General features: G+C 43.5%; 1 protein-coding gene across 1 annotated transcript in view; it reads left to right on the top strand.

Moving 5' to 3' along the window:
- Positions 1-1,893: 1,893 nt before the first annotated feature.
- The window catches only part of mcama (melanoma cell adhesion molecule a), a 37,475-nt gene continuing 26,132 nt past the window's right edge, over positions 1,894-13,236 (top strand). Inside the window, 1 exon segment of the mRNA XM_029250756.1 lies at positions 1,894-2,262. Within this exon segment, the coding sequence (XP_029106589.1) occupies positions 2,196-2,262 (67 nt within the window). The 5' untranslated portion in view covers positions 1,894-2,195.

The following is a 13,236-nucleotide window of genomic DNA, read 5'->3' as shown; positions in this document are numbered from 1 at the left end:
CCAGTATGGCGTGTGTGAGCATCCCCCATGGACTTTGTTGCTTTTCAGCAGCAGGATTTGTCTAATTACTTGGCTGCACACTGACCTGACACTGTGAGCGTGTGTGTGTGTGTGTGTGTGTGTGTGTGTGCGAGTGTGCGCGTGCGTGCACTTCTCCAGATGTACAAATAATACTCCTTCTGCGGAGTTCGGAACCACCAGAGAGAACTCATCAGTATATACATTATTCTAGCTGTCCATCACGGACCTTGAAAACTTGCCTCCGAAGAGTTCTTGTCCACAAGGCGTTGAAGCTTTAATTTAATGCCCTCGGGGAATAATTAGAGGCTCGCGCTGATGGCTCTGCGTGTGCCGCACATACTGTGCTTTGTGCATCCGACCCCGTTTTAAATCCCCTCCTCAGCACTTCTGAAATCCAGTCTGTCCATGTATCGTTTGTTACATTGCATGCACAGGAGGAGTTCTCTTTAGCGTGGCGATCTTCCTGTAACACTCAGGCTGAAACAGTGACTTGGTGACCCCAGGGTCTGATACAGAGGAGTAGCTTCCACATTCTGATTTATCTAGTCGGTTGTTGGATATACTCAATATTTTTATGCATGTTTTGTGATTATGTATGTACTCTACCAGTCATACATAGATTTGCGATCCCTTTCAGACAAAGTCAGGATTAAAAACAAAGTTAAAATTACATTTTATGCATCCTTACTACATTTATTGTCCCCCGCATAATTATTATTAGGTTTTATTTAGACCTTTGATAACAGTGTTACAGAGAGTTGCCCATTCATAAAATAAGGTTTTCGTCTATCAATTTAGGGTTAGTATCGGGACCTACTAGGCATGACAGCAGTGCTGGGACTCGAACCAGGAACTTTCAGATTTTAGGACAACTCTGCTAAACTCTGCAACACCTGCTCCCTTCCCTTGGTGTCAATTTTCAGTTATTTCTATTTTACATATATTTTCTGTATTATGAAACAGCTCTGAAACCTAAGTATGTTTAGGTAATGTTAAAATTAATGACGGATATTAAAATAGGGATTTTGCCATTCATATTTTTAAATACGTACGAGACTGCTTTATGCAATACCGATCACCAGGTGAAGTTAAAACAGAGTAATGAGTAGCGGGAGCAGCCCCCCCCCCCCCCCCCCTTTTGTGACAGGGTGTTTCACTTTGACGTGAACGCGCAGTGACGAGCAGACCCCCGCGCTCCCGCGTCCAGCCGCAGCTGCTCCCTAACGACCCCCCGGGACGAAGCTCAAGCGATAACCGAGAGCGCGCGTTAGAAACGCGTTATCGTATTATTCAAATCCGCTTCCACATTTCTTGTTGTAAGAGCCTATGTTTAGATTTTTATCGAAATTATTTCAGCTGTTCCGTTGAAATATTGAGGAATTACTGCTTCAGCCTCCTGAAACATGATGAGAGCTTAGTAACAGTGTTACCGCAAGCAAACTAAAGTTTATTTATTTATTATCCAGCTGACGCTCTTCTCAAAGCGACGTACAATGTTAATCTACCTGCCGTTATTTACCTGTTTGTACAGCTAGGTAATTTTCCTGGAGTAATTTAGGGTGGGTTACCTTTGCTTGCTGCTCAGGTACTACAGACAGAGGTGAGTGAGATTCGAACGTGCGACCTTTGGGTGCAAAGGGCAAAGGCAGCAGTTCGAGCCACTACTACACCACTACCTGTCCCCCTTATTTGTAGAGTGGCCGAAATGACTTTTTGCGTGATATTAATTTTCAGTGAGCAGTGATGCGGAGTACACAGAGAACACACACACACATGCGTGCGCGCGGGCGAGGAACGAACGGTCCAGCAGTTTCCAAACACGCCTAATTTGCCCCAGCATTATAATATTAGTGTATAACCGCCACTCAGTGGCACCGATAACATTTCTGTGCCTCCCCACCAACCCGCCCAGTAGTTACGCCCCTGCTGCTGTCAGGAGGGCAACGCGCGGACCCGCCGCCGAGGCCGCAACGGCTACCTCCACCCCTCCTTCCTCCTTTCGCGCGCTCCTCTCCCTCACTCTCACTGTGTCTCCACCGCGTGCGGAGCGGACCACCACCAGGCTTCTCGTCCTCAGCCGGCGCTGCCCGTTAACTCCGCTCCGCTCCGCTCTACTCTCTGCCGCGCACTGCAGTCTGCAGCGCTCTCGTCTCTGGGACCGGGGCTGGACAGACATGACGGCGTCCCCGCGGAGCGCTTCCCTGCTGGCCGCGCTGCAGCTTCTCGTGCTGACCTGGCGAGGTGAGGGCGGCGCGCGCATCACCTGGCCGAGCCGCGCGGCACCTCGCGCGCGCGCCGTTCGTTCGTTCGGCGGCGAGTTCGCTTCGCTCGCGCTCGGTGACCCGCGCCGGCGGTGCGCTGCTTCTGCGCTCGCAACTTATTGTTTCAGGAGCCTCTTTCTGACTTTTGTTCTTTCAAACGATTTACCTTTTTCTCATCTCCTGCTTGCACGTTACAAACGCTGCACGTGTCGCACTATATGGATTTTGTAATTATATACTTTTAAGACAATCTACAGACTGCTGAGAATATTACGATTTCCAACACGAATACCAGTTTCACCTACAACAAGAATATGTAAAATGAGTGCTTTGTTTAATGATTTATTGCTGCAGATTGCATGTTTAGGAACAGCATGATCATGAATTTATCACTTTAAAGACTGGAGGGTTGTTGCTATAATGAGAAATCATTTTTCTATTTTCAGTTTCCATCCTAAGTGAAGGTTGCCTAAGGGTGGTAGTCCGTTAGTTGGGTGTGCCATGGCATGGGGCTGCTGTGTGAGAAAAGTTGAGCCCATAAGAACAATTAATTTTTAATTATTCTGGGCATTATTTTTTAGACTATTCAAGCATTTAGTTTTTTTTTTTTAAATTATTATTTCTTTGTTTTTTATCTTTACTCTATTTGTTGAGCATGGTTGAGTTAAATTTGTCGTACAGTATAGATACGCTGCTGCTGTTTTCTCCACAAAGGAAGTAATTGTGTAGGATCATTTGCCAGGCTCCCTTTCAGGGTGTTTTTGAAGTGAACATGAGAAGGAATGTATTATTAATATATTATTGCAGAAATGTCAAAATGTACATCATAATAATACAGCCCCTCATGACAAATTCAGGTGTGCTATCTTGTCAAATTTTTTGGAGGGGGTGAATAATGTGAATGATTAAACTGCTGAAACTGAAATAACTGCTGTCTGGACAAGAAAGCGGGTATTTAACAAGTTCTTTCTTGGTTTCGGAATGAGTTTTTGGTGCTTTCAAGCTTTCATATTCCTTTTGTGCCCACTAGCGTGATGAGGGATTTGGTTGTCAGCCCACAAGCCAAAGCAGGACCCAAGTGGAGGTGCTGCACCAGTTTTTTTGTGTGGAGAGAGGAAAGCGTTAAGATTCGTCTCTGAATACAAAGATTTGGTCTCTAAAGTCAGGAACTTTAAATGGTTGTAAAATAAAGACAGTTTCTTTTTTGGTGTTCTCAGTAGCGTTTCTGTATTTTCATATCAACATTTTTAAATATGTTATGGGCTACTCTGCCCGTTTTTGTATGAATTTCTTGACTTTGGAACAGTCCTCCCGAAAGTAATAAAATAGCCAATTTTCTGAACGGACTACTTAAAGTAGTTCTGACAACAAGGCATCTTCAGTACAGAATGTGCAAATACATGGCCATCTGATGGTATTAATTTGATGAAGGTTTTTTATTTGATGGAGGTCATAAAAAGTGGCATAGCCTTTGGTTGTTTGGTCTCCTCGGTCATACTGTACTCATTGTGAGTAGGTGCTCTGTTTAAAAAATGCCACGGCTATTTAGCCAAAGACATTGCACCCCTCCCCTCCCCTATTGCCCCCTCCCTTCCAACTCTGACCACTGTCCGCCTCCTCCATTAGCCTCCGCTGTCTGTTTGCCTTTCTCTGTGTGATTTCTCACTCTGTCTACACTACCTTGGCTGGCTTGTCTCCTGCCTTGATTCATTCTTCACTGCTTTCAGCACCTGCACTGCCCTTGCCGCTCCTTGCACTCTCCTAACATCTCCCCTGTTCTCCACCTCTCTTGACCTTTGTCTGTTGAATGACCTCGTGTTTTTCGTCTCCTTGTCCTCCTGTCAGTCAGGCCTCAGCAGTTTTTCAAATTTTTGTTGCAATACATTCTCAGATTTCCTGGATAAAGGCTGATGCAGAAACATGTTGTATGTGGTGGGTCCACTCAGTTCTACTGATCTGCACTTAAAAAGACCAAAAACAAGCAGTAATTAGAATGTATACAGTGGAATGTAAAATCAGGACATATTCACAGCATAGACATATTTCAAATATCTGTGTCTGAAACAGCTTTCAGTTACTTTTGATCATAGCTCTGTCCTGTTGCTGGCATTCTAAATTGTGACCTGGCAGTGCCATGGCTACAGGGACAGAAAATCTCTGCTATGTATTGTTTGGAAGAAAACAAATTAGTTAGAGGAATAATAACTAATAAAAGTGCGATGAACCAAGTTCATTGCCTGCAGTTGAGTTTCACCAGGGCAGATTTCAGACACTCCACAGAGATTCCACACAGTGAATCTGTGCTAGAAAAAAAAATCTCCTTGACTAGACTTTTTGTGTGCATCAGTGTTTCCGTGTGTGTGCATGTGTGTGTTTCTCTTTCTGAGTGTGTGCATGCACAGATCACTTGCTGTATAAACACAGTCTTGTGCTTAGAAGGCTAAAAGCAGCACAAAGAGGACAATGAAGTACTTCTGAGAGTCACCTGTGTATGTCATGAACAAGAGTTGATGTAAGAGTGATGATGTAACCCAAGTAAGGGGAGGGTGACACCCAGTGTAGACACCCGCTCTTTCCCATTGACAGTTTGCCTGCTCATCAACATGCCTACCCCACAAAGACACCCTGCTCTGGCCTTCCTGTCTCAGAAGGCAGCCTTTGACCTCGGATGATGCCCTTACAATGGAATACTGTTTCCATCCAAGAGGGCTATTTTTTCCAATGATACAGTTAAACATGGAAGTTTCTATGTGCTCCCAAAATCTGAGATTGCTAGAGAGCATAGAATTAAGTTATATGAAGAACAAGGGCAGATGAAATTCTCCAAACATGTCGATCTTTGTCTCTGTTAAATTGAAACATCTTGCCAGAATTGTTGTTGTTGTTGTGTTTTTTTTTTTTTTTTTTTTTTTTTTGATAGTTTGCGTAATGAGTGGTGTTTGTGACATACTGGTCCTACAGGGAAATTTTTTGTTGGGAGTCTGTTTTCTTCTTGGGTGTAGAGCTTCTGTTCCACATTCCCCCCTACCGGCATTGACTGTTATCCACAGAGATAGTAGACGGAAAAGCACCTTCATATGGGTATTTGTGGAAGAAACTGATGGGTATCCACTGCAGATTTCAGTTTATTTGCAGAGCAACGCTTCAGAATACCCATATGGCCTTTTTTTTTTTTTTTTTTTAACTGAAGCATTTTTTCACATCTCCTTGCGTTAACAGCACTTGCTGTTATTTCTTCCCATGTAAGCGTAAACCCCATTACTTGTAAGCTTAACCTCTTCTTGGTGCAGTAGGAACATTAAAATGACCTACAAAGTTGTTATTGAAATTGGCTCAAGTGTCCTTGAGAGAACGATAACAATTGACCCTTCCTTCCTTCCTGGAAATCCAATCTTAATTTCTTAACCTTTCATTTTCTGATTTGAATACAACCCCCAAAATGGTGATCCCCTTATCTTCAGTCTTCAGGAATACACCCAGCCCCTCGAGATCCCTTCCAAAACCACCAGTCTGTAAATAGTCACAATAAGCTGTGGCACTGATCGAAATCCTCTCCACAAAGCCAAGAAAGCTTCTCTGAGTGGCGCTTAATATTGCTGCTTATAAGACATAATCATTTAAACATGCGTAAATTCTCACTAGGGCTGTTCACAGCAGTTAATATTTTCCACACAGATTCCAGATCTCCTCAAAAGGCCAGTGGAAAATGTTATCAGCTGTCCCTGTCTATTAAAATATTACCCCATCAGCTGCTGATGGGGAAACGTGGGTCTGTTTCCGTGTATTTGTATGTGTATGTTAGGAATCAATCACCACCTGACATCATGTATTGCAAGCTATTAGTGCGCTCTGTCGGGGGGTCAGGGAGATTATAAAGCTTTTCATGGGATGCCATTTTAGGTGAATGCACTTAAGACTTTGTTCCAACCTGTATAAATTCATTGTCATTGTTGCCAAGCATTCAAGCCCCTTGGTTACCTAAAGAAGTGTATAGCCAGGATCACATTCTGACCGTCACAGGAACTTGTCTAGTTGAGATAAGTTAAGCCCATGCAGGTTCCCCCATGTCGCTTTGTCTCCAGTGGGTTTAGAGGTGACAGATAAGGGTCTGGCTGCTTTTGGCAGAATCAATTCATTATTGGCTAGACACCCTGCCTGAACACGTACGTCTTTATCTGAATTTTGCTTAAGTTGCTTAGCTCATAATCCCTGCTATTAATTCAGCCTTTCTTTACTCTTTACTTTTTTCCATCTGTTTTTTCCTCATGTTACAAATTCTGTTTCTTGATAACAATTCCAGGCAACCTAGAGGTAGACAGCTGTGTAAATGGGGGATTTTCCTGCCGCAGTAAGCCGAGGGCAGCTGTGCTGGACCCAACAGTACATCTTGTCCGTGACGCATTAGTGCATTAACGCAATTAGCAGGCGTCCCTTGCCGAGGATCAACATGCTCTGTCCTTGCCTCTCTTGAGACTTGATGGCATTGTTTGTGCCTAGTCGTGCTTGTAATAAAACATGCTTAAAATGTAAGATCTGAAAAATGAGGTTCCAGGTCTTAATGTGCTCAGCTTTGTGGAACAGAAATAGGAAGATTTCAGTGTTTTTACATTTGGTAATTAACTGTATATTTGCTGTGTTTTGTAGTAGGCTGAGATAAACACTACAGAAAATAGCATATTGGTCCAGTACTACATGTCCCCATAATATGGATTTACTGAGTAGATTATGATTGGTCAGGTGGTAGAATAAGCTCAGGAAGGAGAAAACTGCTGAAATAGAGATAAGGCTCTCTTTTTCTTGGTTTGGAAATCATCTCCACATTATTTTTTGCTGCTTATATTGCTGCCACTTCTGATCTAACCCTTCTCCATCTCTGCCTGCTCAGCACAGTCCATGAGCTGTCTAAATGTTCAAAAGTTAACATTTCCCTACATGAATGTTGAACAGAGTGAACTGAAATAAAAAATGACAGATCTGAATATCTGAATACCGAAACCCTCAATAGCTCGCCACAAAAGGGGGAGAAAAAAAAAATCCAACTTATTGTGCAAAGCCATTAAGATGCAGCCTACTGGAATAATGCAATGGTCAAGTTCAGGGGTCCTGTTTTGGCCTTGAAGGGAAAACAAGAGTCTTGGCAGTGTTCCTTCTTGGAGAAGCACCATAAAGTATAGCCCTCCTCCCACCACCTCATCTCAGCTTCCTAAGCCTGATCAAAGACTTTCACCGTGCTGTGCAGGAGTTAATTACCAGTAGGACTGTCTGTGAACAACAGGCCCTACGGCATGCATGAATCTTGCTCCTAATGACTTTCCCTATCCTCAGTGTGAAAAACAGACTGAAACCAATGACATGGTCAAATTGCACAATATAAGATGGGGTTGAAGTATGCTGCAGGAACCCAGAACAATTGTGCAGCTCGAGGCTTCCCAGTTCCAAGATGATTCTGGCTTGCAAATTCAGAAGAGAAGTGCTCGTTGCTATGGGCGGCTTAATGGTGGCAGGCTGTGGTTGAATTTTGCCTTATCAATGTTAACAGGAGCCCTAAATTTATTATGCCTGAAGTAATAAAAATCACATGCAAATGTGCACTTTTGGCTGACAGAAATAGAAATGGACGAAGGCCTATAGTTCTCCCCATTACCTGCTTTCTGGCTGGAACTGGACAGGCCTGACACTCCTCGTTCTGAGGGGCGACTGATCAGAAGCATAGACTGATGTGGCACCGGCCCCAGCGCTTGCTGTGCTCAGCCCCCCGAGCAGTAATGAGGTGGGACAGAACACGGAGCTGGGGGGAGTCATTTACTCACGTCTCTCCCCATGTGAAGGGAAATGAAGACAAAGGCTTGAGTCCAATAACGGCTCCTTGTCACTTAACCGGTGCCTGATTAGAGAAAAATGTTGTGAGGAAGGTTCTTCTGGGATCAAGTTGAATTTTGGCATCTCATCTGGCAGCACAGTACCGTTTTGGGTGAAAACAATCTTTTTTTTGTGAGCAAAAAACCAAAATTCCACACAATGCCTCAAACACCTCTGCTGTCCTGAGACAAACTCCTGCAGACCATCACCAGATGCAAAGTGAGTAGTTCTAGCTGTTTGTTTTGTCCAGCCTTCTCCCCCAGACAAACTAGAACAATATCTTGGCACTCATAGGAAGATGGGTTTTAAAACTGAAATTACATCAGTTACATGGATGAAGTCATTTTGCCTTGATCTCATGGATACAGAATTTGCAGTTTTATCAGAAAACATCTCTCTGGGGTGCTGATTTGGTTGTTTGCTGTGCTTCCTTCAATTTACCTTCAGGATGATTCTGATTAAACACTCATGCCAGGGTGATGGAGCATAGATGTTTGTCATAGTCAAACATTGGGGACTTCCCAGTTGTGTGTGAGAATGGAAAAACAGCCATTTAATTTCCCTGAGGGGAATCTCAAGAATTTACATTTTTGCTTCACCAAAGAGAAGCAAAAGAAGCTCAACCTAGGATCTGTCGAACGTGATTCGTGCAGACAGCCGTTTGCATGACCTTGCCCAGGCTCCTGTTTGTAAAGAAGTAGTAGAAGAGATCCAAGGGAGATGAGGACAACTTGTTTATATATAAACATTCGATAACGCTCTTTGAAACTGAAAAGTGTGTATGTTGTCACGCAATCCTCTTAAGATACCCCACACATCAGCCGAATCATGCAGAAGTTCCGGACATTTATGATCTCTGTAGTTTCTTTGCTTCATTAATTTTGCATTGGCATCAACACTGTCTCAGAAATTATCGTTTTTTAATGTGAGCAGCCAAGATGAATATACAGCTACAAATGGGAGTTATTACTACTATGTTAAGACTGATTAGATTTCCCTCCCTTGTTTTATAAGTGCTTGACATGCCTGTCCTGGTTGTGCTCATTATATAGCACAATGTAGAAGTGCATGAAAATATCAATGGGAGGGCTTGCCAGCACAACCTGCGGCTTGCTTTTCTTCCAGTACTGCATTCCACATCTTTAAGTGCTTTTGCCTTAAACCAGGTTGCCTTCCGTTCCGAGCTCTGACTCTATAGAGTTGTCAAGTTACATCACATCGAGACCCATCTGTGGTACACATGACATGGCCGAGTCAAGCAGAGCTGCTCAGGTAGAGCTTCCATCCGGGGAAATGTGAAAAGGGTTTCAAAGTCCCTCTAACATTCCTGTTCTTCTCAATAGCTGCTGCCAGCCAACAAGGTTCACCATCCCCCCCCAAACTGCTTCTTTTTTCCTGTTTTTGTCCTATGGCACTGCTCAGCAAACAGCTGCGCACACCTGGTGCAAAACTCAGAAGGTGGGGTGGGTGGGGGGCGGCAGCTTGAGTTACATGAAATCTAACACCACAGTGATTTCCCCCCAACTGCCCCTGTTCTCCCCGCGTGACTCAGCCCCAAACATCGCCTCCCATGTTTCTCATGGTTCCCACTTGTCTGCAGACCCCTCTCCTCTCAATAGACCATCTCAGTTTCTACTTTGTACGGTTGTGACTGCGTGCACGGGGTGTCTGAGGCTGATCTGAGTCATAAACTGCAGTGAGCATGGACTGCCGCTGGAATGAGTGTGGGGTAAAGTAGAGGGCTTAGGGAAGAAAAGCAGCAGAAATTTGTTAAATGTGAAGAATGACTCTGCATGCACCATTTCATGCAGCTGGATGTCACGAGCTTTCCGATGGGGCTGTTTGCTGAAGGTGTGGCAGTACAGCTGGGCTGGAGAGCGAAAGTCTTTTGTCTTCATATGGCATTAATGATTTCCTGGAATGAGAGTCTTCAGTAGGACCTTGCCGGCGGGCACGTGAAAGACAAGGGTAACAGAACAGCCTGTCTGCTCCGACACCCCATGGGTTGTCACCGGCCCGCCAAGAGAAGTTGGCAGCGGATATTGTTCATTTGGGTTCTTCCCTAAAAACACACACTTGGCAAGAGGTCCCTCGCGCTGCCTCTCGGGACTTTGGAGGACGGCCACTTGTCCAGGTCCTTTCCTAAGCAGCTTGTCTGCAGGATGCTTCCCAGGTGCCTAGTGTGATCAAGCCCTTAAATTTCATGCTGGGGGAAGGGAGTGGGCATGTGACGCACGTGGCTCCGAAAGAGGCCTGCCATCTCGGAGAGGCATCGCAGTACCTTCACTCCCCTTATCCTCTGAATGTCTCCGCACACGCACTGACCTTCTCTGTTTATCTCTCTCAGTAACTGCACATTAGTACCCAGATTATGTGGAGACATCCTGTTTATCAGAAAGGAGTTCAGGCAAGGCAAAGACAGTGAGAGGACTTTGACTTGAATGAAGATGAAAGTAGTGCTTGTATAAAACACCAAGAGTTAGGGAGGTGAAAACCAAATGCTTTCAAGGTTTTAGCACTCTGACAAATGGTTGGCATGAAAGACATCTTGACCCAATGGATCTTGTAGGTGTTCCTCCTGCAGACTCACTGAAGCCAAGCAGAGATTTGGGGAATTTGGCTCTTGAGGGAGGTATAGAAATTAAGGCTTTAAGCAATTAAATAAATGATCCTCTTTTTGTTGTTCAGAAACTGTACAGAGCAATTTTAACTCCGACTAAATTTCCTGTCACCCTCTTGAATGATGTACCCAACACTGGAATGGATGGACTGGGATAGAATTCTTACTGTAATGGTTACTATGTATAATTTTAAACAAAAATTTAATTGATGTGGGTCAAAATCTTCTTAAATGCAGAGGTGCTGTGAATGTGTGTTTGACTCTCCTTTCCATCCACACTGCGTTTTCACCCCACAAGGTGAGATATTCTATACCAGGAGAATGTCATAAGTCACAGGTTTGTCTTCAGTATCAGTTTGGAGGGTACTCTCCAATGTATCTGTCTTCATCTCTCAACATGTTTTTTTCACTCCACCTGTCCTGCCCTAAAATTTCTGTTGCGTGAAAACATTTATGAATTTTTTTTCTTCTACTGCATGATGACAAATGCAGTGAATGAGTTTAAATTAGATATCTATGCTATAAGGAAAACTTATGAATCTCTAAAAAAGGAGCAAACTATCGTTAAGAAAAAATTCTGTGAATATTATCAGATTGTACTCATTGGCACACATCCCACTAAAATATAAAATGTTATGAATGAAACACAGTAACTTGTACAGTATTTTTAGATTCTCTAATCACAATCTTTTCATGCCAAAACACTTCAAATTAATGCACTGTGACCTGGAGCCCTGCACATTCTACGTGTTTCGTGCAACATGTAGTCAGTTATTCTCTTTGCATGGCCGTTAACTTCAAACTGAATAAAACGCTTAAATAATTTAATTTCCCTGGCAGCCAAGAAAGCTGTATATATTTTCAGTTTAATAGATTTGGTGGCAGGGGTTAGTTCATCTTGTGGAACCCCTCTTTCAAACACCGAGGGCTTCTGAGGTTGAAGTGCAGTGCTGTGCTCAAAGTGTAATGACTTGTTGGCCTGCAGGGAAGGCTGTTTGTGCAGATGCCACAAGGCATGAGAAACCCTGGAATGTCATACTCCTGTAGTATGAGGGTCCAGCATTGAAGGAGGCAAATTTAAATATCCATTTTTGTTTTTTCCCTCTGATTTCCAAAAAAAAGAAGCAGGATCCAAAGGCCCCAGGAAGCCGACCCCGTGACCGCTGGTAACCTCCTGTGACTGAATCCAGCTGCTGTCAGGTCACGCCAATGCATTTACCCATACCCACCTGGTCTAATAATGTGCACTCTGACAGATCCAGCTCTTGGCTGACACACACACGCATACGCACGCGAACGAAGACTGCTGAAAAGCAATTGCTGAAGAATGCACTCGCCACCATTGTGAAACGAAGACACTTTTTTCACACCGAGGTTATGGATCGTTTTATTTATTGAAAGGCTGAAGCTCCATTTCTCTTTGGCACAATTTTCAGGTTGACACATCAGACTCATCAAACGTTTCTTCTTATTGCATCCGTGTACCTGCTGCAGTTGAAGCTCGAGGCCAGTTTCAAACTTTTTTTTGTGGCCTTTGTTAGTTTCTGCAATACTGATAGGCTGTGCTTCCTCTGTGGTCAAAATGTAAAACAGTGTTATTGTAGATTACTGAATTAGTTCAGCAGATGAATTGAACCTTTTCTCTGAAAACTCTTCATAGACCTCCCACCCATCTGCACTCTGCTCTTTTAGGAGTTAGCTGTCTTATTTTTAGGAAATGGGACAAAAGATTCTAAGATCCAGCTATAAAGGACAGTTTTCAGTATGCATAAAACAGCAGTTTGAGGAGAAGATTGCCTCCCAACCAATGATGGATGATCAGTGTTTTCCGTACGTTGTTGTATAAGCGGTATTGTATGTCAGTGTATAAACTATTGTATACATGGGCTGTAGACTATTATTTCTTTGACTCCTTTGCTCAAACCATCTACAAGTAATGGTAGAGGTATGGTACTGTGTCAATTAACTGACCTTCACTTAGCTGACATTCTGGTTTGTCCAACATACTAAATCCACCTGCAATACAGTGTGCAGTGGAGTACTGCGCGCACACACACACACACACACACACACACACAGCATTTTGCCCAGTCCCATACTGCTTTGTTCCTCAGTGTGTCACATATCTCCACATATCACTGGCAAGTGAAAAGAAAAAAGTGGATCTTTCAATTCTACAAGAAAAGGCAAGTGGTAGGGAACAAACTAGGTTTGCTTGAGACTTTCATGTCTGCAGCTATGCCTCCTTCTCTTATGTAATGCATAAATTGTACTTTTGCTGAGATGTACGTCGCTTTGGACAAAAGTGTCTGCTAAATGAATAAATGTAAATGTAAAAGGCTGAATGAGACCAGACAAAGGCGAGTCCATGCAAAAAAACTGAAACTGAATTCACTGATGATATTTTGCTGAGAGGAAGAGAAGCAGTTCTGGAAAACAAATTGTTTTTTAAACAACTAAAAATAATTTTGTACC

This window comes from Scleropages formosus, chromosome 4 (assembly GCF_900964775.1).
Source record: "Scleropages formosus chromosome 4, fSclFor1.1, whole genome shotgun sequence".
NCBI lineage: Eukaryota > Metazoa > Chordata > Actinopteri > Osteoglossiformes > Osteoglossidae > Scleropages > Scleropages formosus.
This window is presented reverse-complemented; position numbering and strand designations above follow the sequence as displayed.